Genomic DNA, 27,891 nt, shown 5'->3' with positions numbered 1-27,891 from the left:
TGAAGTTGGGAGGATCAAAAGATTATTGCAAGGGTATAGCAAGGCTTCAAGGTAGAGTATAAATTGGAGGAAGTTGAAAGTCTTCTTTTCGAATGAGTGGCAAATATTCCTAGGAGATTCTTCGGAATTCCATTATTTGCGAGAGCAAATAAGAAGGTGTATTGGGATAATATAATCAGCAGATGCAAAAGGAAGATGGAATCCTGGAAAGGGAAGTGGTTGACCTTGGATAGAAAAATATTACTGATGAAATCAATATTGGCAACCATATTGGTTTATTCCATGTCATGCATGAAGATCCCAAGCTCGGTTGAAAATGTAGTAGCACGAAATATGAAAAGGTTTTCTTGGAATGGCACAAATGAAAGTAAAAAAATCCCACTAATTTCATGGGACAAGATATGCAAACCATTAGGAGTTGGTGGGGCAGGTGTCAAACAGATGAGTATTATGAACCACACCATGGGTGCTAAATTGGGTTAGAGCATGGTCAAAAGTAACCTCAACTGGGTAAGAATTTTGAGGAGGAAATACCTAGATTTAGATGACCTAATTAGATTTATCATTGTTAAAGACCCACCAAGAGGATTGGCAATTTGGAATTTCATATTGGACAACAGGGACATAATTGTCAAACATACTACTTGGGAAATAAAAAATGGGCATCAAGCATCCTTTTGCGATGACTCGTGGGAAGGCTTTCCGACACTTCAAACCATTCCTCTGATGGAAGAAATTAGGAGAGAGACTTACAGAGTTTGGGGGAGAAAAGTGTGTGATTATGGACATGCCTTTACAACTAATAATATTCCAAAATAGAGATGGAAATCGTCTGAGGAGCCGAATGCCCCTCAATATTAGAAAAATGCTTTCACAATTTTTTTGAAAAAATAGACATTTTGGAATCATTTAGCAAGTGGATGTGATCATATGGTGTGCCTCTACTGATGGGGAATATAAATTTATGTTGGGTTACAAGCTAAAGGAAGCAATAATGGATGATAGATATTGGCCAAGAAGCCTATTATGGGGCAAGTATTGTCTTCCAAAAGCTAGTGTGTTCACATGGCTGGCCATACAGGGTAGAATCCTAAATATTCCAAAATGCCCCTCAAGATCAAAAAAATTCTTTCACAAAAATTCTGAAAAACAGACATTTTGGTCATTGAACAAGTGGATGTGATCATATGGTGTGCCTCTATTGATGGGGAATATAAAGTCAGATTGGGTTACAAGCTAAAGGAAGCAATCATGGATGATGCAAATTGGCCAAGAAGCCTAATGTGGGGCAAGTATTGTCTTCCAAAAGCTAGTGTGTTCACATGGCTCGCCATATAGGGGAGAATCCTAACTCAAGATAGACTAGCAAATATTGGGATCCCTTGCCCTGGTAGGTGCCCTTTATGTAAGAGCAACAATGAAAATGTGAATCACTGATTGCTCACTTGCCTGTATGCAGAGATACGTTGGATACATTTCATCGTGAAACTCAATTTGCAAATATCATTTCCAACCAATCTGAAGGATTGGTTCAATATGTGGCCAAAATGGAACAAAAAAAGTCTAAGTTTGGATGTCTATGGTAGATCATCCCCTCAGTGGTGGTTTGGGAAGTTTGGAAAGAACACAATAGATTAATTTTTGAGGACCAGGCTATGCCTAGAGAAAATTTAATTAAGAAAATTGAAGTCGTGGTGGTTGAAGTAGCTAATATGGCTGCCAAACAAAAATCAATATTTTCACAAATTTGGATGGGGAGATGGCCAAAATCTTTAAAGGTCCAATGATCCCATTCATAGTGTACAAGGACAAGGGCAATGCAAGTCAACGAGAAATCAAATAGCATCCACTTGAGGAAGGATGAATCAAAATTGATGTGGATGGTGCTTCCAAAGGAAACCCAAGACTGAGTGGCATCAGTTGTGTAGTAAGGAATGAGGAGGCCAAAGTAATAACATCCATCTCAGAACCAATTGGACATATAATCAATAATATTGCAGAAAGTAGAGTTGCTCTGAGGGGTATAGAGCTTGGATTGGAAGTAGGGTTGGATAGAATTCACCTAGAAGGTGACTCTCTTATTGCGATCAATGGATTCAAGAGGAACAATGCGTCAAATTGGAAGATGAACAAATGGCTGAAACCAATAAAAAAATTAATCGATAGATTTAAGGGGTTTAAACTTAGCCATATATATAGAGAAGGGAATGTTGTTTTGTATGAGTTGGCCAAATGTGTTGTAAAGAGAAATAAGGCTAGACAGAAGAAATCAAAAGGTGCCACTTGCACTAGCCCATACTAATTAGTTATATAGGTTTGGACCACTACTAGTTTGTATGTCATAAGGGGAATTTGAAGAGTGTGTGGATATGATAGACAAGAAGATGCACTGGTGGGAGTGGATGGTCGATGGAAGGCTTAAATCCAAATAATGATATTTGGGAAGAGGTGTAGAAAAAAGTGGCATGTGAATGAAATTACACAAGCAAGGCTACTTGATCATGATGTTCATCGAGGTGGGTGGTTAAATATTGATGTGGTGATGACTTGGTGTGGGAACCCGCCGTGTCATAATATATTAATTGGCTCAAAAGATCAAACTTTGGGAAAGAAATAGAGAAAGTCGTCCCTTAGATTTTTCTTTCCTATGGTGGCAGCATGCCTTGATATAGGGAATATGGTAGAGTACAAAGAACAGGTGGCGATTTGCTATATTAAGATCGACACATCACATGATTGGGATGGGTGAGAAGGATGGAAAATATCCCAAATTTAATGAGTAAGATTTGGAGGAAATAGGGAGACAAGGATATCATAATTGCTAAATTTGTCCCAAGGAATATTTTAGATGATGAGTGGCTATTTAAGAGAAAAGCCTAGTGGCAGAACACCAAAATTTTATTATTTGAATTGGAGAGTGGTTAAGTGGTGGTGAGACGTAGAAGATGGATACACCTATTTTGCTGGAGACTTCAAAGCAGCAAATGACATTTCTGGGGGAGATTTTAGACAAGAGATTACTCTCTGTAATGAAAACCAGTAACCTCCTTGTCTGGCACATAGTAAAAAACATTCTAGGGGATGAATTTCTAAAATCATATCATTGGTATGGGGTAAATATGGATATCCCTACCATGTTCCTAGCAATGCTAGTTTACATGAGGTTGAGTAAACAGAGGGCAAAGCCAAATGGTCTCTAGGCACACCTTCTTGGGGGAGATAGATGCTGCCTTGGATAACATTGATGGGAATTTTCTCATCTCGTTGGTGCATAACTACTATATATCACTAGGGAGAGGAGTGGAAGTCAAGAAAAATGTGATTGTACAAACCCTGGAGCCAAAGAAGTTGAAAAAATGTTGGCCAGAGAAGAATCAAAATACTGCTTTTATTCTAATAATAATGGGCATTAAGGTGGGCCTTGTGGATGGGGGGTTTGAAAGCTATGTGCGAGAGGAAGGTCTTAATAGGCGTGGGGACATCGACATCGATAAGAGGTGGAATGCAGATGGGGAGAATGATTGGGGACTGGGACTAGGAGAAGAGTGGCTACCAAACAACACCAAAGATGTTGAGGAGATTGTTGTCAATAAGACTCATGCGTTGTGTGGCCTAGAGTGTCCAGTGATTGCTAGAGAAATGGCAGTGCACAAGGTTCGTGCAGAAGCCTAGTCAGAGTCTAATGAGGACTAGGGGTAGTTTGTGCAATCAGACAATCCTTTGCCTTGTTTTTCTGGTTCTATTTTCATGCTAGGTCTATTGGGATGGAATCCCATTTTTGTGATAGAAGTTTTTTTTGATGTTTAGCAGATGTTAGGTTCAGGTGGTTACTCCTAGTTTTGATACTATATGGGCATTATACAGTATAGGTAGGAATGAACTATAAAGGTTAAAGGTGATAGGTGTGTTGGTTGCAGATAGGAGAAAGTTATGGATTACAAGGGATATTGTAGAATATACATGTGCAAGAACTTTCAATGTAAAAATCTTTTATCAATACAAGGGTGCTGCCTCTAGCAACTTTTTAATAATAAAACAATTTGGAATATTGTGACATTCTAATATTATGTGATGAAATATTGGTATGTTTTTTTGTAACAATTCATTTAGAAAAATTAAGGAAAGATCATGAAATAACATGCAAACGACATACACATGAGACATAAGGAATTTATGTGGGAAACCCTTATAGGAAAAAAATCACTAGTAAAAGATATTAAAAATTGCATTAATCAATGAAGCATAAATATGGAAAAAAACACCAGAATCGCAAAATGACAAAATTCCAAATTTTTACCCTTTAAAAATTATGATTTTATATTAAAATCATCGACCACCATGTTTGACCCATTTTCTCAAATTCATTCTAATTTTTTTGTGTTTAATCACACTATCTTGGGGTTTACTTGTTATTTTTTCAAGTTATGCATCAAACATGGGTGAACCACTAAATCAATACCAAGGATTTTTTGCCATTTTCTATCTTGACATAGTTTCCAAGCTTTTCTTGTCATTGAGATATATAATATGGTGGTACACATCATGTACAATGGTTTTTATCTTCTTAGTTGCAATAGTTTCAAGGGATTCTTCTCTATTGGTTGCTATTACCTGTGTTTTTTTAAGTTTATGTTGATGTGCTTTTTCAAGTGGATTTATAGTGTTTTTGATAAGTGGTTGTTATTAGATCTAGGGTAATTAAGTGCCTAATTTCCAAATAATATTATGGGATAGGCATTGCAATGTCAAAACATCTGCATTGATGTAATAAAAGAGTTATTGGGGTAAACTGAACCAAGTCATGTAGAGGGCTCTCAATGTGAAAAAAATTCTCAAGTATAAATACGAGTAAACTGTTAGACATAACAAAGCACATTCATCTCATTTATAATTTTCTCTACAACATTTTATCAGTAACTTATTTTCATTACATGATAAAGAGAATTTTTGCTTTAGTTTAAGCTCTGTATAATATTTTATTTAGCTTAATTACTAGTTCTTAGCAATCCAATTAAATTTATCTCCAATATCTAATAGTTTGTAACACTTAATACTTTTTTTAATCTAATAACCCACTCAACTTCTCCTCATATTAAAAAATGACAAATGGAAAATTTAATAATTGTATTAAACTTGGTGTTTCTCATCACCTAGTTTCCACTTAACCAAATGGTTAATGCACTTTTTTAATTTGGATCTATGGTTAATATTATCCTATTAACATAACTTTTATCCATTACTAGACACGACTTTTGGATAGATGCATTTCACCTATTCACATATATATATTGTACAAAATAATTAATATTTGAATATTTGACAATTCACATGCTAAAACTTCAATTTTATTTTACCTCTATATCTCTATGCTATTGAAATGCCTTTAAATATCAAAAGAAATTATTTTTTTGTCCCCTTTTCTACATTTTTCCATTTTTTAAATCCAATTTTTTCCTGTTTAAATCTCAATTTAAAAAAAAACTTATACTTTTTTTTTTTCCCCAAAATCTTCTACAAAAGTTTTTTGTTGCTATGGTATTAACCAAAGAAAAAAGTCCCAATATATTAACGCCCTTCTATAATCCTTAGTTAATTTGAAAAACTATAGTATACAATCTCTGAATAATACTGTCACACTTATATGCAATGCCTCATCAACCAACTATTAAGTTGTCCACATGAATTTCCAACCACCTTGAATATCTAGTTGCCCCTGGAATACCAATAATCTCCCAAAAAAACATGATTGCATCATGATTTTACCATACCACACACAATATTTGATTGTGAGTTGTCCTCATGCATAACCACTACACATGATTGCATATTGTTGCATACACTTAGATAATAATTGCTGACCAAGATGCTTGAATTTTGTGCATTCATTCTAAAATTACAGTCAAAAACCAATTATTGTTTTCAATAAGAAAAATAACTTCTGGATTTTTTCTAACCATTTGTAAATCCATAGAACATCCTTTAGAATATCAATGTATCATTAGCCATCATTGCACATGTACTCCAAAAATTCCACATGTGCACCTACGTTGACATACATACTTTTGTAACTACTTTGTTTAAAATGCATTACATAGTTTTTCATTAAATACCTTACAACTATGGACATATAAGACACAAATACATCCATCATAACCATTAAGTCATCTTTTAGTCTTGACTAATGTAGATCCCCAAAAAACCATTAAACACCCCCTTTTCCCTCAAGTTTCAAGTTGCAAGGTGACTCTAACTATTACAAGGATACAACTTTGTGCATCGAAACATTAATGCACAAAAGAGAATATAATTATACTAGGAAAAATGCAACTACGCATGTTTGCATACTTGAATAGATAATTGTTAAAAAGTAAAGTTTTAGTATTAAAGCATGATGATGCCAGTACATTTTATTGACACTATTTTTCTTTTTGCATTTACTCCAATTATATAAATAAATATGCTTCCCTTTTCCCTATCTTCATTTCACATTTTAGATTAAAACGTGAACACATTCAATCTTAAATTTATAATTTTTGAATTTTAAAGTAGCATTTTAAAACTTATAGTAGATTTTAGATAAAATAAATTTACATTGTTATTAGAAATGAAACATGTTATTTTCTTGATCAGTTAATGTGTCATTGTGGGGCCACACTTGTATATATTAAAGACAAACTAGTATTACATCATCAATGCCAAAAATGGGCAAAGTATTCTACCAAAAACATTATTAAATGATCCTATCTACAAAGATACCCAGCTAGTAACCATCCATACTAACTAAACTCCTAAAAGCTTCCTATACTACCCACTAATACCATGTTTTTGACACATCTTACTATAATTGAGGAAAACGATATGCATAAATAACCATGTTGCCCATATCCTTCTTCTACCCCAACATCACCCGCATCAACAACCTCATCAATAACATCATCTCCAACATCCTTGACTAGGGCAAACACCTACCTTGCATCTCTAGCCACAATGCCCTCAACACACCCATTCAAAAAGTTAATACCAGTGTGAGCCAACACACTCCACTCAACTTTGTTCATTCCTACCCCCCACACAATGAAAGACTTTAGTGGATTATCACCCTTCCAACCTCACATCGACCTCATATTTCTATCAGGAATCATGCCACATCTTAGGATGGGTCTCACTAGAACACCTTTGAGACCACCACACTAGTGCTTCCAGACTAATTTTATCATTATCGCTTCCACCGTGCCCTCATCTTCCTTAGCATCAAACAACATTGCACATAACATAGATGCTATATCCAAATTTTCCCTATATCTTTCATTACTATTCAGATAACTATATCCTAAGACCATACATAGAGCATGGAGGACCACCCTAGCCCCAGTCTTAAATACCTCCACCATCCTTCACTTAGATATGTCACCCAAAAAGGCCATCTACCTATTCCTTGAAAGAAGACAGATAGACAAGCCCATTCTTATGACCACCACTTGTTACATGTTAGCTAATGCCACATGGTCTTCCTATATAACATGGCAACGATGGTCTTTCTATAGTTTTTGTAAGCCTCCAACAATATACTTAACACTTCATAATGTCACTTATCCCTTTAACATATCAGATCAAGACTGTGATCTCATGACTCAGTTTAGACATTGCGAAAAATGTGCCAATCTACAAACGACAAGACCTCCATCCCCAAGGATCCATGTGTATTGACACCTTAACCACATCATTTGCCAATTCATTTCCCTACCAGTACACATGAGTAATGATAATTTTTTTGAATTGAATAATCTACTTTTTCACCATTTGGAGCCAATTGCCAAGTTTCCAATTAGGAGTTTGGCAAGTTGGAATAAGCATTAACCATGATTTGTGAATCCCCTTCTAAATGCACTCTATCATAATTTAATTTTCTCCCCGCCCTCAATTCCAACAAGGCAACTTAAAACTCTTCTTTGTTCTTTTTTCATTTGTTTGATCTGTTCCCTAGCTATCAGTAGCACCTCTCCTTCTGAATTTCTAATTACACATTCGACCCCAACTAATCCTGAATTTCTTCATGCGCCCCATAAAAATTGATCTTAACCCACTCATCCTCTTGCAGATTCCATTTTACATCCTTCCTCACACCCTTAGATTAACTTGGCCAACCCCATAAATGGGGGAAACAAAACATGTTATTGAACTTGCTAAAAAACTCTCATTATAATCTACACTTAGCTAAACAAAGACAATAATGAGTTTTTATGATTTAACAATCATATTTAACCCTTTCAATACTTACAAAAGGTTAGCCAAAAGACATAGTAAATGATTTGACCATTATGGCATTTAAATATAAGGTTATGGATTTTTTTAAATTGTAGAATCAATTAAATATACATAGTGCTATGTGTATCCTTTTATAAAGAAAATATTAATAGTAATTAATTCGAAGAAAAAACTTGAAATTAGTTTATTGGCTACACATGACATCACCCAAACAACTTGGTTAAAAAGAAATACTGTCAAAAGACACAACTGCATAAGTATTTGTAGTAACATGCTTGCACTAAATCTTAAAAAGAAACACAACTAATGAAAAATTGTAGTCACAACCTTGTGCACTAAATCTGAAGTAGGGACAACTTGAGTATTCTAAGAGTGTGAATGTTATAATTGAACTAATAAGAAAAATGGTCTAAACCTTGTTTTACACACTAATTTGGTCTTGGGAATGTTAAATATGTGTCCTTGTTATCTTTTTATTAATTAAAGTCGATGAGGCCATAATTAGAGGACCTCATTCTCATCCTCTATTAATTATAAAAGTTGTTTTTACATATAAGGAAGATATACACCCAAAAATTTAAATAGAGACAACTTGAGTCCTTAAAGAGTTAATGTTAAAATTTAACACTAATAAGAATAATGGTCTAAAACCTAAGGACCTCATCTATTAAATACAAAGGTCGTTTTTATATAAGACTTGTTCCTAAAAATCTCTATTTTGAAATAAGATTTCCAAACACAATATAGATGCTTTTGCTATCTCATTGAATTTCAATTAAATGAAAAGTGAATAGTTCTATTTTGTTAGGAGCCAATGAGACATAACTTGTCTTTAATACCATAAGTAATATCCCAACCAATGTAATTAGTAGAAAGTTGAGTTATATTATACATTAATCAAGAGAGCATTTCTGGATTCGATTGTGTGAAAGATTTTTGCATCAATGTTTCGGATCACACTCCGTGATCCATCATCATGATGAAGATAATCAAATAAGATGAAAAGTTGCAGACTTGGAATAAATAGGAAGGATTGGAGAAGGGTGCACGAAGAATGAGAGACCAAGATGGTCAAACCTCAATAGAAGGACAAAAGATGAAATAAAATAAAAACAAAAGAGAGAGAAAAAAAGAATTAGAAAATAAAAACCCAATAATACCAGCAAATATATATATATATATATATATACAAAAAATAAAATAAATGAGCAAACAAAAATGTTAACTCAATATATATATATATGTATACATATGATACACACACACACACACATATATATGTATACATATATGTATATATATGTGTGTGTATGTATATATATGTGTGTGTGTGTATGTATCATATGTATACATATATATACATACAAAAAATAAAATAAATGAGCAAACAAAAATGTTAACTCAATATATATGTATACATATACATATATATGTGTGTGTATGTATCATATGTATACATATATGTATAAATACATACATACATATATATATATATATGTATATATATATATATGTATATATATGTATATCTATATATACATATATATATATGTATATATATGTATATATATATATACATATATATACATATATATATATATATACATATATATATATATATGTATGTATGTATGTATGTATGTATGTATATGTATATATATATATATATATATATATATATATATATATATATATATATATATATATATATGTATGTATGTATATATACATACATTTATGTATATATACATACATAAGTAAATGTATCTATATATATAAATGTATCTATATATATATATGTATACATATATATATGCATGTATATATATGTATATATGCACGCACGCGCACACACACACACATGCGAATAAGAGTGCCTATGTATATATATATGTATATATATATATGTATATATATATATATATGTATATATATATATATATGTATATATATATATATGTATATATATATGTATGTATATATATATGTATATATATATGTATATATATACATACATATACATACATATTCTAAGAACAACTATGCATTTAACCTTAGATGCCTTTAAAAAACAAATGTTACAATGAAATCTTGTACACAAATGAAATGAAATGCTTCAATGCTATTATTGTAAGTAAGCAATGCTAGTCTTCTACTTCGCTAATGGATTTGTCAGAAGTCCAATACAAATAAAACTTAGAGACTAATGTTATATTATATAAAGAATAATAGATTTACAAGCTACCAATTACACTTAAAAGATTGAGATTAAAATAATTTGTATAAATGATCTAAGTAAAAGATAGTCATTCTCTTAAGAATATGTGTTTTTTATGAAACATAATTTCCAACACACATTATTTAAATTCTCTATAATTTTACTTTAAAATATTATCCACAATAATAATAAGACCTAAATTTGATGGTCAATTCTTTTTTTTAAACAATTTGAAAAAAATATTCAGTCATATTTTATCTGAAAAATTATATGATAAATTAAACATATATCTGTAATTGTACAATCTTTCCTTTCATGTAAAAAATAATCTTTTTAAAAATTTATTATATTTAAAAAAAATATGCTAAAATACGGCCACACGGTCATCCAATTTGGCACAATGGGAAGAATTTCCAGTCACTTGATATTGTCGTCTAATCAGTTCCCGATTTTAAAATTGCATATTCAATGTTGAGTTTACCCCGTTGGTTTTGAATGCACGATTCAAACTGTTTTAATAGAAAACAGGAAAAAATAGACATTTTCCTCGAGGAATTTTTAGAACCTAATCACGGTTCACGGAGGTAATTTATCTTCACGGTTTCGCAACTGTAAACTAGGTATTATACAAGCTCCCATTCAGTTTTAGCCAAATTTGCTCATACCCAAAGTTTTACTGCTCTTTTTAGTAAAATACATTGGCGTCTGATAAATTTCAGGACGTGGAAGGTGCAGACTCATTTCATAAAGCTTGAAGTGCATTCCAGAGAGCTTGGAGAGTATCTACACAGTCCGTGCAAATTACTTGAACATTTTTGAGCCACTTTAAGCATTCTCTTTCATTTGCAGTACTAGAATGGAGTGCATTTCATCTGTTTTACGCCCAAGATTTCATCGTATCGCTTGCTTTTCAAAGGCACCCAAGATTCGATGCGCAGTTACTTCTAAAACGTACAAAATAACCCTGCTTCCTGGTGATGGCGTCGGTCCTGAGATTACTTCAGTCGCCAAGGATGTGCTACGCCTCGTTGGCTCCCAAAAAAGTAAAGCTATTCTTTTTTCATTTACTTTGATAACTAGGGCTTCTATATTCTGTTTGCTACTTTTAATATCAAAAATGAAGATTTTAGGAACAAGGTTTGAGATGCATATGTTTCTTGTATATCAGCAATTGAATCTTTAGAGGGTTCAATGGATATTTCAAGATGGACATTTGAAAATGTTGTGATCGATGGAGTTTTATAAGCAGTATAGGAAGATGCATTGAACAACTAAATATCATTATAAACAATGAATATTTTAAGATATTTTTATGATGTGAATGTAGACGATGCTATTATATTAAAAGGTGCCCAAATGAATAAATGACTACTGCTAATCTTCTTGTGTCAATTGGACCTTATTTCCATCCATCTTTTCATATAATCAAATATCTCTTTTTTACTCGGTTATCAAGGGGCAATATCAACAATTGTTCCTTATTTCTCAAACCAAACATTCCAATTTAGACATAATAAAGAAAAAAAATATCTTAAGAAAAGCCTGAAGTCTCTGAAAAAACTTTTTAATATTTTTTCCAATTCAAACTCTGACCTAAATCAAAGGAATTTATTGCTGCAAAGCAAAGAGAAAATTTAGAGGCATGGGCAAATTAGACTTTCCAAATAAGTAGTTCACTATTCTACCCTTCTGGCATGGTGAAACTCTTCAATACCAATATCAATTTCCTCTGTAATTTACATTCAATATAAAAATAATCATTTACATAAATATTGCTTCAATACAAAAAATATATACATATATGACTTGAAACACTTAATTAATTTATTAAAGAGTAATGATCAAAATGGCCACGACTTCTCTTAACATATCTCTCATCCTCTAATAACAATGCAAAATTTGGATCTGTTTATACAAAAATGTAAAATTGAATTAGATCTTTAATAACGTAGGCCTACACTATCTGCCAATTGAAAGAACAAAACCGAAAAATGAAAATATTTATTATATGCGCTCAAAGGTCTCAGAAAATGCATAAATGATATCAGAGTTGGGTGGATTCGCGTCAGAAATATAGTAAATTACTAATACACTTAACAGAAAAAGAACCAACCATTACTCATGCTTTATACGATTTCCTCAAAAAGGAAGAAAAAAGGTGTTAAGAAAAGAACAATCATCGTAAGACACAATGTGGTTTTGGCCAAAGAACCAGTCTTCGTAGGACATACTATAATTTTGGCCTGAATAAAAAACCATATCTACAAATCTTTGTACTGCCGGTATTTGGATAACCCCCAAAAAAGGTCCGAGTGCCCTGTTCTGTATGCCCCTTCCAACCAAAATTGACTCGGTTGAAAAGGGCAGCTATTTTTGTACAGTTCTTATTTCAAGCACCATCCCAAATACAAATCTGAAAAATGAACTGCAAACAAGTTCAAATCCCACCCCAGAACTATTGAGCTTCCTATGATAAAGCAGGCCAAATTGAATCCTGTCCGTTAATCTTCAAATACTGTTAGTGAAAATCGAAATAAAAAAGAATCCAAGCGTGATCTACCACACGTGGTTGAAGACAGCTCATAACGTCACCAAGATTTACCAAGAGAGAAAACAAATCCACTTATCAATCTGGACGGCCTCAATAAAAAATTCAACAACCAGAAATAACTCCCCAAAATTTGATTTTTCTAGAAAGATCAAAAGCAACAGCAAATTCCAAAGAAAACAATCTACTTATGCCCTCGGATGCCATTGACAGATCATGTAGGCAGGTCCATGTGATTTAAATTGCTCTCTCCCTCCTCCTCCACCTTCTCCATTTCTTTCTTGCTGTGTACCCATCAATGGTTACTATTTGAAAACACCTTATCTGCAACAAATAGAGCAAAAGAAGAGGATTTTTATATCTTCACAACATTTTTTCCTCCTGTTGTATTTCATAGATAATCTGAAACCCTAACCTAAGAGAATTTCCGTACATGTTGGGGTGTGCTAGCAATGTGAGGTTTTCAAGAGCATGAAAACGAAGAGTCCAAATCGAGGCAGAAGCAGCAAAAGAATCCAGCATTTCCAAAGTTTTCTGAGATAGAGAAAATAATAAGAAGGCATAAACTCACACTTAAGGGATATCATAAACTTGCATTTATTAAAGGCAAAAAATAAGAGTGTATATACATTATACAATTATGGAAGAGGGAATCTGAATTCGCATTTTGCATCCATAAGAGGAGAGAATAGGTTTATTATGGTCCAGTGAATGTAAGGTAGGAAGGAGGGTGGAATGCTTGTCGATGAGCTGTAATGTCCCCATTTTGAAATAGCATTTATTTTAAATAATAATAATAAATTAAAACATAAAATAATAAAATTATAATATAATGTAATTAAGTTAATGAATGGTCAAAAGACATGGAATGAAGAGTTGTGACTCTCAAACATGAGATATAAGAGGGAGAAGAGATGAAGAAAGAAATGAATGAAGCATGTGAATCAAGGAAGGATTAATGGAAGAAGAAAGGAATGGGAAGTAGATGAGGAAGTGACTCTTTCAAATGGCAGAAATTATGAAGGGTTGCACTCTTTCAAAGGGTGCTAATTGTGAAAGGTCGTGTCTCTTCCAAATGGCAAGAATTATGAAGGGTTCTACTATTTCAAAGGGTGGAAATTGTGAAAGGCTGTATCTCTTGCCAAAGGGCAGGCATGATGAAGAGATGTGACCTCTCCCTCTCATGGGAAGATATAAAGGGAAGAAGGTTCATTTGAAAGGTGGTTCCTCAATTCCTATGAAATGTGGTGACTCTTCCACCAATAAAGTGTAAAGGAGAGATCATTCCAAGCATTCAAAGATCACTAACTCAATCATCACTCATCAATCATGGATCCACAAAAGCAATAATCAATTATCAAATCAAGCAAACAATCAATCAGCAACTCATACCATCAAATCAGCAATCAGTCAATCATCATTCACCAATATATGAAACCGGCATTCATTACATCATCACTCTTCAATCACCTAATCAACCATCACTTAATCATGACTTACCAATACTTCAAGTCATACAATCAAAGTAATTCTTTCAATTGAAGAGATCAGATCTGACATTTATAACCAATTCAGGCATACAGCAGTTTGATCTTGTATCTGTGATTTGGTATGGGCTTTCTTGTGATGTACACAGCATAATGAATCTGTTTATGATTGCTTACTGCTGATTAATGTGTATACAGTCCAGGAAAATGATATTAATATGTGACTGCTTTTATATATATATATATATATATATATATATATATAAAAGTAGTCATGTCATAATGTAGGACTCTTTGTATGTTTTGATTACATGTTATAATCAGCTATGTTAGAGGTTTAAAGTGCTTACAAGAGGGGAAACGAAGTTGGGATCCTCTTCTAAGTATGCCACCTCATGGTGGTGACTGGGGGTCCCATGAGGCCAAGGGGGTACAAGGAGTGCTGCCCTTGGGCTTAGAAGGGAAGGATTTCTAGGACACCCTATTGTAAATGCACCCCAACCCTCTATCGTTTTGGACCACTATGCTAAGGAAGCCAATCATGGGAAGTGGAAAAGGATGTCATGATGAAGGGGAACGGTTATAGGACACCTTGTTGGAATCACCGCTGCCGTTACGCCAAAAGATTGAGCTGTCAACGAATGCTAGAGCGGCCAAAGACAAGCATCCACGGGAGGCGGTTAAGCACATGTCACGAATCCCGAAGGAGGTGCTGACCGATTGGCCAACAATCCCCCCCTCAACACCTATTGAGGGTTTCGTGAACTTCTTTTAAGGATACCATAGGGTGACCTCCAAGGATTCAAACCCGTAACCTAGCGCTCTGATACCACTTGTTGGAATCATTGCTGCCGTTACGCCAAAAGCTCGAGCTATCAATGAACGCCATAGTGGCCAGAGGCAAGGATCTCCGGGAGGCAGTTAAGCACATGTCACGAATCCCAAAGGAGGTGCTGAACGACTGGCTAACACACCTCACTAGGTACACCACCGCACATGGATGGCAAGGGCCACATGAGGCCAAGAGGGATAGTATATCCGCTCTTGCGCCCAAGGCAGAGGATCTCTAGGGCACCCTATCAAGTCACCTTATTCTAGCTTCCCTATGGTTGAATTTCCCCAAATAGATTAGATATATCTTATGATTAAATTAGTGTCTGCAACATAATAGGAAAGATCTATGTTCTTGATGTTCTTAAATAAGAAAATCTATTTTATGAATTATGTTACAAATGGTTTCTAACTTGTTTGTAGGATCTCAATCAGGTAAATGATATCACTAACCCTATTCCATTTCTTGTCTTACTTTGAAATTGTGATTTAGGGCAGAAACTAGGGCATTCACAAAAAGGGGGCATTACATGAGCAGCCTTTTATAAGTAAAATGCAAATCAAGAAGGACAAGGTTGGAATACTTGTTGATTGTAGTTCACAGCCTAGCTTGATTTTGGATGAAGCCGTAAGAAGACTTGGTTTGCAAACTTATCATCCACATTGGATTGGATGAAAGAAAGGTCCATAGATTCAAGTGAGTAAGAAATTTAAGGTCAAGTTTGGTATTAATTCAGAGTCCAAACTATATTGATTAGTTTGAAGAAGATTTGATTCCATTTGATGCGTTTGATGTTGTGTTTGGAAGTCCTTTTATTGTATCTTATGGGTGCTGTCTTCATGAGGGGGACAAACATATACAATTGGAGCAAGAACGTGATCAGCTATATTGGAGAGGCACACCAAAACAAGATTAAGCTTGCAATAATAAGTCTAACAAAGAAAAATGACTCATTTAAGATAATAGGATTTTTCTTTTACTTAATTTAAAAGAGAAGGAATTTTGACGGGCTAGAAATTTTAGAAATAAAGGTGCTAATAATGGTTGGAAGTTTTAGATGAGTTATTGCAGAGTATTTAGGAAGTGTGTCAAACTCCCAAAGATTTGCCACCAAAGAGTGAACTCGCTCTAGGCAAGACTCACTAGAACTGGTTTATTGCCGAGTCCTGCTGAGTTTTTGTTGAGTCTTGCTGATTTTTTGCCAAGTCTTGAGTCGGGTCAGCCTTGCTGAGTCCGCACTGAGTCCGAGTCTTGGAACTATGAAATAAACAACCCCAAAAGTTGTTAGAGCAAGGTGTTTATGCTCAAGTACTTCACCATGTGGGTCAGCCATTGTCATGGTCTTAAAGAGATATGGCTCTAAGTGAATACACATAGATTTATAGCCTTGAATAAGATCACCATCAATAACAAGTATCCGTTGCTGCAAGTTGATAATTTCGTTGGACGAGCATCAACATGTATTTTATAATACTGGATAAAGTTTTTTGTCACCATCAAAATTTCTATGGAGGAAGATGCATGGAAGACAACTTTTAAGACGAAACAAGATTTGTATGAATGCTTGGCACTTTTTTTGGGAACACATAGTTCACTCGTTACATTTATGAGGTTGATGAATAATGCATTGAAGCTATTCATAGATACATATTTCATAGTGTGTATAGGTACTAATTTGGTTTCCAATGCCAGGTGGGAAGATAATTGAACTCATTGGAAGCAAGTCTTGCAACCATTAAGAGTTGATCCAACACAAGATGCTATTATTAATTGGCCTTGTCTAGGAGTGCTATGAGACAAGAAGCATCATTGAAACAATTTACTAAATGAGGAAGTTCATTCCATCATTTTCCACAATAGCAGCACTTTTGAATGCAATTGAAGCAAGTGACAAGATTTTTAGTGGGGTAAAATTGTAGGAAGTTGCTCTAGCACCTTGTAGAAATGCAAAGAAATATTGTCTAGGAATGTAGTGGCATGATTTTGAATTGATAGCCAAAGGAAAGAACAAAAGACAAAAAGTAATTTGGAGAAACCATTTGATACCTTTAGGCATTAAGGGGTGCCATTAGGTACTTTCAATTTTCTAATAAGAATTAAGTAATTGAAATTGGCTGATGAGGGAAAAGGAAGAGGAGATTGCTAGGTTGGGGTTGGTGGGGGAAGTTGAATGGTCTTTCTTTATTGTTTTTATTGTGCTCTTGCCTTAGTGATATTGGTGTCCTTAGTTTTATGTTTTGTTTAATTTTGGCCTCTTGTCCTTTGGCTCTTTGTTCTATTTTTTATTTGTGTGGTTCTTTTATGTTCTCCCTCACCTCGTAAGCTGCTGGCTCTTGCATTAATTGTGCTTGTGTGAGTTTTTTCAATGGCATCTTGATGTAGGGAGTTGAAAGTGTTGGGAAGCTTGGTAGTGGTTTTGTCAAAGATGGCAAGTCATTTAGAGATGCTCTTGTTGGAGATGGTTTGGTAGTTTTTGGTGGTGTAGAGTTTGTAATTAGTAATGTGGGATTTGTTCAAGCTTTGGATGAAGATGAAGGTGAGAAAGGTGAGCATGTGGTTACTCTCTGTCTAGTTCCTAATGAAGAAATGGTGGGAGTCTTGGAAAAGGAAGAAAGTAGGTTCAAATCCATTGGCATTTTCTTTGTTTGCTTGAATCTTGACAATTTGCCTTCTCATAATTTTTTTGATGAATGGTTGTCTTTGGTTTGGGGAAGGGATAATTTTTAAAGAATAAGTACATGTTTACTCGTTTATTCTACTTTAATACGTTTATAGAGTAAATGGAAATAAAATGATACAAAGCATAGGAAAGCCAATAACTTGTAACATAATTAGAAAGATATAGCTTTATTATCAATTCTCAAATATGCAATAAGTATAGAATATCATCAAAGCGGTCCCCAACTATGAATAACAAGTACACATATATAGTAGACTGATGTTGGTTAAGGCTACTGTTGTGACCTTTTCACACATCACCCCATTGAGAATGGGGACCCTCCTTGTTTCTTGCTTTCTAGGGTTTTTGTTAGAGCCTTGTGACCTCTTGACACCAATTTTGTTAGTTTTGAAAGTCATAAGTTAGTTTGTGCAAGCCATGGTCATAACAGAGTCTAGAGACCGTCAGGGTGCCTAGAAAGTCCGAAAGACGAAGATTGCAATTGATTTGAGTGAATTTGGACAACTTTCTATTTTTGGAAAGTTTTGCTTTTTTTTACTTTTTCCTATTTTTTAGGAAGTTTCTTTTTTGGCACTTTAAGCACGATCCCCGAAATGGCTATTTTAATAAAGCTTTTCCTATTTTTTAGAGATACTTGCTTTTTCTATTTTTGGAAAAGGGATCTAGGGTTTGCACTATTGGCTCTGAGTTACATTGAAAATGATCAAGAATACTACCCAAAATTTAAGTTTTGTCCGAAAAAGCTAAGTTCCTAGATTATAGGGATCCAGAGGAATTCAAAGGATACATGGTGTATGAATTTCAAATTTTAAGAAGATTCGAGTTGAAATGCATAAGTTATGAGGATTTTGAATCTGGTTCTCATGGAGAAGAGATCTCTCCAAGTCTGCCCAGCAAAAATTATCTCAATGTTCACATGGTGCACAAGTGTTATGAAGTCTGCCTAGAAATGTGTGAGCATGGTCAAGGTATCAAGCAAGTCCGCTCTCATGGTGTGTGCTAAGGGTATCAAGATTGATCAAGTCCGCTTGGTCATAGAATGAATGAAGTCTGCCTTGGAAGGGACTTAGCATGGTCACAAAGAGTAAGAAGTCTGCCCATATAAGGGGAACAGTATTATGAAGTCCGCCTAGCAACAAAGGTGCACAATTCCCCTCAACTCTGCCAAGAAAGAAGTGCAAAAGTATGGTGAAGTCCGCCCTAAAGTGAGAGAAGAAGCAAGTTGAGAGGTGCATGGAATCAACCAAGTCCGCCCTCCTACAAGTCTAAGTGCACAAAGCTTGTGAAGTCCGCTTAGGACTAGTCAACAAAATGGAAGGCATGCTAAGGAAGTCCGCCTTAAGGTGTGAAATAATAGCAAGAATGGTGCACAACTCTAACCAAGTCCGCCCTAGGGAGATGGTGTGTGGTGCAAGAAGTCAAGGAAGTCTACCCTCCTATAAGGGAAGAGAACAAGTGAAGTCCACTCAGCATCACTTGCAAAGTAGGAAAGAAATTAAGGAAATTCACCTAAGTTACAAGAAATGAGATTCATCAAGTCTGCCTTCATGAGAAACTTGCTAAATGGGGAGTTGGAGAATATTCTTCATGGCTGTCAACAAGATACTTATCCAAGTTCGAAGTAGGAATCAATTTTAGAAAGTTTTTCAAATTGAAAGATTGCAGATTGAGTTCGATTCATCAACTTGGAATTAAAATAGAAACTTCCTCTTGAACTGAAATTCACAACTCGAACTTGGCTAAAGAGTTTTGACTCAACTAAAACTCAAAATGGAAACTTCCTCTTGGAATTCGTAGACTGAAGCAAAATTAGAAGCAAATCAAATTCGATACATGAGCTGTGTTTCTAATTTGAAAATTCGAAGAACTTAAGGTTTTAATACAAATACCAATTCATTCTCTCGTTCTTTCATAAGAAATTCGAACTTTAGAGATCAAGTGGAGAAGATTTTGAGGAAGTTTTGTGCAGGTTTGAAGGCTTCCAACAAGATTTCAAAGGTCTATACATAGTTTTGAAGAGGATTTCAACAGTTTTGAAGAACATTTTCACAATATTTTGAAGATCAACCTCTGATTTTTCATCACGAACAGAATTTCTCCCTTCTATCTTATTCTTTTCGAAGGTGAAATTTGATTATGGGTAGATTATCAGGTTTCCTAACCTGATTTTTCAAGTTTTTTTTTGAAAGAAAGAATCAATATAATGCATTCTTCTTCTTTTCTTTCTTATTTTCTGCACCATAAACCAGTGTTAGTGCACACTTAATCGAATTTCTTGGACTTAGTTTTTTTTCTCAGTTTTGATTTTGATCAAAATCAGACCCAAGGTTCCCAAATTTGGTCGCATTTCTGGGTTTACCTAAGGTAGTTCAGAATATCTGAGTGTTGAAAACCCTTTCAAAATGCTAAGTGTTGAAAAAGAGAGTAAAAATCAGAACACACTTAGCTGTTAAATCTCCAAATTCACGCTTAAAATACAGATTCTAACTAATTTTATTTAATCCTTGCAGATTTGGATGACCTCGGGAGTTGGACCATCACGTAAAGTCCAGATGAAGTTCTAGGTTGATAAGGATTCCCCTCCGGAATCAAAGATGAACTCCAAATGGAAGCAGGTTGGAGATACCAACCTTGCGCACATCAATCTTCGGGAGTTGAAGAAGAGGATGCACGACACGGATACACAGTTACCCACTCCAATTGCACGAAAAATGATACGAAATGGGATAGTGCAGGCTGCTGGTTTTCTTCCAGCAGTTCAGTGTACTGAATTGATTGCAGAATGCTTCAAACATTATAACCCAGAGAATAGAGAAATAGTTGCTATTGATGGCAGAGTGCTTGCAAATATTGGTGAAGTAGCAATCAGAGAGGCCTTCCGCATTCCTGAATACCACAACACGGTCTATATGACCAGGGATGAAGCAACCCAACTATACAAGGATAATACGGAGGAGTATGAGGCTAACATCAACCATTCATGGTTGGAGAAGCCCATAAAAAGTGTTTCAAAGATGCCTAAGACCCTTCTCAGGCCTTATTTCAAAGAGGACTATGGAGACCTCATTGTCTTATTAAATAGGGTTATGGGCAGCTAACAAGGTGCTTGTTGTGAGGTATTCACACATCGCCCCATTGCAAATTGGGACCCCTACTTTTTTCTGCTTTCCAGGTTAGTGTTAGAGTCCTTAGCTATTAGCCTTTGCATTGAGGAGGTATTGATGATCAAGAAGTCAGGAGTCAGGTGGATAGCCTTGTGTGAGGTGTGAAATAAATGAGTTTGTTAGCCTTCAGTAACACCTTGGTCATGGATGAAGTGAATTTGATCATGATTTCAACCAAATGGAATAGAGGAAGGCGAGTGAGAAAGCACTAAGTGCCAAAGTTCAATCCACTTCATGTGCCTCTCCCTCAGAGCGAAATTCTTCGTAACACTTCATGTTGAGCATGGCATGGCGCACTTAAGTTGAGAGAGTGAGCGAAAGAAAGCAAAGGTAAGTTAGAGTCTTGATTTGAAATTCACTTCAGGTACATAACCTCAGGAGCGAACTTAATGTGCAAAGTAACTGGAGCAAACTTCATGTGCAAGGCAATAGGAGCGAACTTCATGTGCATGAACCTTGGAGCGAATTTGCTTCATTTACCCAAGATAAGATGCAAAACTGCCAATAGATCATTCCCTTGACCTGATTTGATGTCTTCACATGCTTAGAAAAGAACATTTTTGGATTTGAGATGATGAAGGGCAAGATAGATCATAGAAGGTTACTTCATGTGATGGCCTCCAAGAGCGAACTTCATGTGCTAGCCTCCAAGAGGAGCAAACTTCATGTACAAGCCAAGGGGAGCGAACTTCATGTACAAGCCAAGGGGAGCGAACTTCATGTGCATGTGATCAAGAGTGAATTTGCAAGATTGTTTACGAGAACATTGCTTTGAACCGATTTAATGCTTGGAAGGAGTGATTTGAGTTAACAAGATGAAAGGCGAAATTTAAGAAGTACTTCATGAGCAAGCCAAGAGGAGCGAACTTCATGTGCAAGCCAAGAGGAGCGAACTTCATGTGCAAGCTGAATGGAGCGAACTTCATATGATCATCAAGAGGAGCGAACTTCATGACAACCTTCATGAGAGCGAAATCTTTTATGTTTGAATGCACTTTCAAAGACTAATCAAACACATTTAGCGTAAAAAACAATTCAAATTCAAAAGGGGAAAATATTTTTAATAAGTGATGAGTCCGCTTTCTTTAGGGAGAAAATTCAATTTTATTTGATCAAAGGAGACACCTATATAAAGAGACTCCAAACATTCATTTGAACATCATCTCAAAGCAATCCCCTTGCCAACGAATCTGATCAGCAGGGCAGCAATTTCAATCAAGCATTGGCAACAAAATTCATCAAGAGGGCGAATTAACTCAGCAAGGAAGCATATTGAGCGAATTTCATCATAAAAATAGCAAATTTAGTCATCAAAAAGGAGCGACCTCCTCTATAGATGCACTTATCAACTTGCAAATCACATAAAATCGGAGATTATATCAAATTAAGAGATTGTATAAGTTATGTATCATGTGTGCTTAATACCTTCTTTTGTTTATTTCGCACGAATAACTAATGAAAAGGATGGAGAAGCAAACTGGAAGCAGCATCAAGAACACTTCAAAGGCACGGAAGAAAACTCAAAATGCTAGGACTTCAAACATTTCAACAGCTGCAACATGAAGCAAGCGCAACAACTGATGGAGTAGGATACCTTCTAAGTTCTCATTCTATCATGCTGAAGAGATCAAAGGAGTGCGAAGGAGAAATCATACAATCACCCCAAGGCAAGTAGGCAAGTATGGAGGAATGACTCAACTACATTAATGCTTCCCATCAGAGTAGGATACCTTCTAAGTTCTCATTCTATCATGATGAAGAGATCAAAGGAGTGTGAAGGAGAAATCATACAATCACCCCAAGGCAAGCAGGCAAGTATGGAGGAATGACTCAACTACATTAATGCTTCCCATCACCACTACTTTGAGAAAACTTGAAATGTTGAGTATCAAGAGATATCTCTCAACATCCCTTCACGATAATGAATCAAGTCTACAAGTGAAAGTTGAAGTGGCATCCTAGTCAGCATCCCAGTCACTACTCCGCCAATCAGAGAAGTTCCACATCAGCATGTCTAGGTGCAACGTACCTGACATGTCCATGACGACACAAACTTCGAGGCATCTACCCCTATTATCTATTGGTTGTGTCAAAATGTTGTAATTATTTCATTGGCCAGAAAAGAGTTTGTTGTAACAAACCCTAATTAGGGTTTTCATTGTAGAATCTTGGCCATTGATGGAGATTCAATCCCAACCGTTCATTGTAATGAGCTCTCTATAAAAAGTTCAAGCTCTTCATTTGTAAAGGTGAATAGGAGAAGAATAGATAGTTTTAGAAGAGAACAACAATAGAGTAGAGAAATAGAATAGTGAATAGCAATTATAATAGAAGTTAGATTAGGGGAAGGCAAAGATTGTTGCCAAACCTTGTTGTAAAGAGCAACTGATTTTATTGAAGTTATGGTTGTAATGTCCCCGATATAATTAAATAACATTAATTATTGTATGGCCCTAAATTTAATAATAAAATCTTTCGGGCCCCCTTTTTATTTCATTAGTTAAGTTACGTTTGCTGTGTTAGCTCGTTTGTAACCCTTCAGGAAGTTTCTCGAAGCCCCTATATATGGCCGAGTTAGTCTTTGTTGTGGGTATGCGAATTTGATATTTTTGTTGTATGTGCGAATTCCAGTTGGAGTTCAATTGTCTGCCATTTCGGAGGTGAAAGATCTTCCCTACTTGGTATTTGCAGTTTCGGTGGTTAGCAACCACCCTAGTCTGCCATTGGAGATATCATTTCTGATATTTCACTTTGTACTTCATTGTCAGATTGATGAAATCAAAGATATTATTAAATACAAATACTCTGGTGGCCACAACTCATTTATTCCTTTGTTAATCCATTGTTCCACATAATATTACTGGCTATACTATTTTGTGCTACTGCGATACTCTGCCAAAGATCAAACCACCGCATTGCGAGGTTTGTCACATCCAAGCGTACCGAAGGGGGCCGAACGTGCTGAAGGGCGTCGAGTGTGCAGAAGGGTGTCGTGTGTGCCAGCGTACCAAAGGGTGCTGAGTGTGCCGTCGAACACATCACCCGCGATGCCGTTGGGTGGAAAACATCACCGTACAGGTGTGTGTTGACGTGTCTGGAATCACATAGCTGCAAACTCCATACGGCCAATGCAAAATAGATTAACCAGCTGAGTATCCTATCCTCTCTTGAGATAAGGAAGTCCCTAATGCTGTTTTTGGTTTGATCAAAGGGGACGACCTCAAGGTTTCTTTTGTCAGATCTTGACTGCGGGATTTCTCAGTGGCTTGATGTGTTTATTGCTGGAAACACAAGGGGGACTTACGTTGGATGGGTAATTTATAGATAAGTTCCCTGGAACTTTTATAATCTTTCTATCAAATGATTTCGGTTAAGTTAATACTGTTTTAATGGGACTGCAGATTTTCTGGATAAAAAAGGGGAAAAAGGAGGGAAGGATAGGGAGAGAGAGAGACATGAAATGTAAATTCTAACTAAGATAGCAAATTCAGTCAAGCAGACAGACACCTCCAAGAAACTAGATTAAACATCACCAGCTACTTAAGCACAATGTTTGCATAAATCCAGTGCAATCTTCAAAGGAAAACAAGATTTTCATGTTATCAAGTACAACATTAGAACCTTTACATTCATAGTGAGTGTTCAATAACCGAACTAAGCATGAAAGGTCCAGATTAACCATACAGAAAGAAAGGCAATCAGCCGTTCCCTAATAGTGTGGACTGCAAGGATTCTATCAGATGCTTGCTTTGAAAATGCTATGTAAAAGAAATAAACTTAACTGAAAGATTTCTAAATTAAGTGAAGAAGGAGACCATGCACTCACAAGGAAACTTGAAAACAGTCTTAATCTTTGCATTAATTCCTATAAAATTTCGCCAGAGCTTTTGCAACAATCCAAGAACTTCTTACAAAATGAGGGAAAACCAGTCCCTTAAATAGACTTCAAAAAAGGATGAATGGCCTAGATTTAATCTAAACAAGTGGCCCAGATTCATCCATAAAGCATGGCTGCCCATACCCATAAATGGGATGCAAATATCAACAACCACCCCCAAAGGAGCAATAACTACCTAAAAAGGTAATTACAACAATTCCAAAAAAAACAATCCAAAAAGGTGCATTAATAAAGTTTTCCATTTGTTGACCAAAAGTCAAATGTCACCTTTTGGTGCAAAAGTGCACTTTTAAGATTTAGAGGGAAAAAGGCACTTTTGAGAAATCACTTTCTCTATTTCAGTCTCACACTCCTTTTCTAGAAATTGATCTTCGCCATGCAAATATTCCCGCCATAGATCACGACCTGCTGCCCATTCCTCACGAACGTATTCTTGGAACCTGATGCATAACTGGAAAAGCAGACTGAATGGAGGCATGGGAGCATGGCGAATTTTGTATTGCATGCCTTCTAGATACTGGTCCACGTGCTTTAAACCGTCCTTCTAGCTAGAGCGATTACGCTCAAAGCATAATATGTCTGAATGGAACTGACCAACAAAACTCAAGTCCTTAGCGGAATAGGTAATCCTATCTATTCCCAATCTTTCTTCCTAGTCCGGCTGGATTGCATCATCAGACAAGTCGTTTATCCATCCCGAAACCATTGATCGGAGGATGGTCTTACCTAATTCTTGCATGTTTCCCAGAATCACTTCACATGCGTCACTCTCTTTGTCAATAATTTCTTTGGTGTCGTTTTTCATGGTGATAGTCCAGTACCATTCCTTAAGAGTACTGATGCTATGAGGATCTAGGATGGCGGACAATTTAGGAATCTGTGCGTGCGTCCAGAAAAGAGCTCTTATGAGGGGAAGGGTAGTGGCAGCCACTTCGTGCATGTGGAGGGATTCCCTCTTTACCTCTAATAACTTGACTAGAGTGAGCTCTCGATGGCGGGCCATCTCTTTTACTTCCTTAAGGATTCACTCTACCCTTTTCTTGATGTCTTGTATCCATTCACTGACGGCCCTTGTGGTGTCCCGTACTCCTTCAAATTCTGTTGTGGTCCTTTGCGCCAATGCCGTTGGGGGAATATGGGATTCAGAGGTATTGTGTAGTGGCCTTAGGAGCTGATCGATGTATCCCTCGGCTTGCTCAGCACGAGCCCGATACATGTCCTTTTCAGCTGTTATCTCTTCGAGCTGCCTGAGTATATTCTGCATTGAATCCTTGAATTCTTCTTTTTCTTACTCCTTAGTGGCTTGTCCAATGGGGACAATTGCGATGCTATAATCTGCCAGTGTAATCTGATCTGCTGGCTTGTCTACAGGCAGGGTGGCAATGTGAAGAGTGCGGTTCTTTTGCTCATCATTGGTCACTCTAGAATATGCCTTGGGCTTTTTCTTCCCCTTAGCTTTTGCTTGGTTATGCGCGAGAAGATATCCTCTAGATCAATAGGTGGTTTGGTGGCGGCCTTGCGCTGGGCTCATGCAATCAACCATTCTTGAGGCACTGTCTGGGCTGATAATAAGGTTAAGTCTGCATTCTGTTCTTTGACGTTCTCAGCCGACTCACCACAGATTCGCAGTTGCTCTGCTACCAGAGGAGTGAAAGAGGTGCGAAGTTCTTTGCTTGCAGCTGAATTTTCTCCTATTTCACTGAACAACTGTTTGGCATCTTCATGTGATGGTTGTTCTTCAGTTCTTTCAAGCTCATGAGTCTCATCTATCCTTTGCTCTCCTTCGACGGTGGAGTCATCTTTGGCTGTATTGTGGAGCAACAACTCGTGGTGGCTCTGTTGAGTGGGTTCACACACTTTGACCCCCTGGGTGGATGGAATCTCTCCTTCCTCTATTTGGTTGTCCAGTTCGGTCGATTCAAGGGCTCTTAGCTCAGCTTCTAGCATGTCAGGCGCGGGAGGATCATCAGTTCCAAACGCATCAATGTCACTTTGAGAAGGCGGAGCAGGTATATAATCTAATTCCACTACATCGTCGGACGAACTGGGGTCCTTTGACGATGACGTGACCTCTGGTCTCCTTACAAGAATCTTCTCTCTTCTTGTTCTTTTGGGCGTCCGAGTCCCTCTGCAAGCCTTAGCCTTCTTTCTTTTCTCTGGTTTCTCAATTTCTTCCCGAGGTGCACTAGACGTTCCCTCATCTTCGGAGGACTGAGAATCAAGGCTACCCATTAGGTGGTAGGTGAATTGGACTCCATCGTGAATTAGCCTCTCAATCTGTTGATGTAACCATTGATCTGTGTACCTTGCTGGGGCTGCCATGACTGCCTCGAAATCAGTGATTGGGTCTTGGGACCAATCGACACTTGGCAAGAGATGCCTTATTGCTTCAAATTCTCGGACCTGGAGGCAATTCCCTGAATCTGTGAGCTGATCTGGGACTCGACGGTATTCAAAGAGTCGCATTTTCTGCACACTCAGTCTAGAATATTCCCGCCTCCTGACCTCGTAGTCATTAGAGCAATTCTTCCAATAGTCTTCAATTGATTCCTTTGCTCTGTACCGCCTGCCATAGGCTCTCTTCTCCAGATTATCATGATCAAAGTATTTTCTTGGAAAATGGTCCTGTAGACCATAAGAGGCCAGCTCTACGAGGAATTCCTCTGCTAGGGTAGGGGTCTTGTTGTGACCATTTCACACATCGCTCCATTAAAATGGGGACCCCCTCTTTTTTGCTTTTATTTTTGCCTGTTCTTATCTCTGCTTCAGGGTTTTGAATTAAATGAGTGAGTCGTCTGG

At 36.3% G+C, this 27,891-nt stretch overlaps 1 protein-coding gene across 4 annotated transcripts in view; it reads left to right on the top strand.

Annotated features, from left to right (window-relative positions):
- Positions 1 to 10,865: 10,865 nt before the first annotated feature.
- The window catches only part of LOC131041791 (3-isopropylmalate dehydrogenase 2, chloroplastic), a 105,397-nt gene continuing 88,371 nt past the window's right edge, over positions 10,866 to 27,891 (top strand). Inside the window, exons 1-2 of one of the 4 annotated variants that reach the window (XM_057975005.2) lie at positions 10,866 to 11,103; positions 11,203 to 11,526. In XM_057975005.2, coding sequence (XP_057830988.1) covers positions 11,340 to 11,526 — 187 coding nt within the window. In that variant the 5' untranslated portion in view covers positions 10,866 to 11,103; positions 11,203 to 11,339. The remainder of the gene's footprint in view (positions 11,104 to 11,202; positions 11,527 to 27,891) is intronic. The other 3 variants (XM_057975025.2, XM_057975013.2, XM_057975021.2) reach the window with 3 other exon arrangements.

This window comes from Cryptomeria japonica, chromosome 7 (assembly GCF_030272615.1).
Source record: "Cryptomeria japonica chromosome 7, Sugi_1.0, whole genome shotgun sequence".
NCBI classification, from domain to species: Eukaryota; Viridiplantae; Streptophyta; class Pinopsida; order Cupressales; family Cupressaceae; genus Cryptomeria; species Cryptomeria japonica.
Note: the sequence above shows the minus strand (reverse complement) of the source record. Positions and strands in the feature narration are given on the sequence as shown.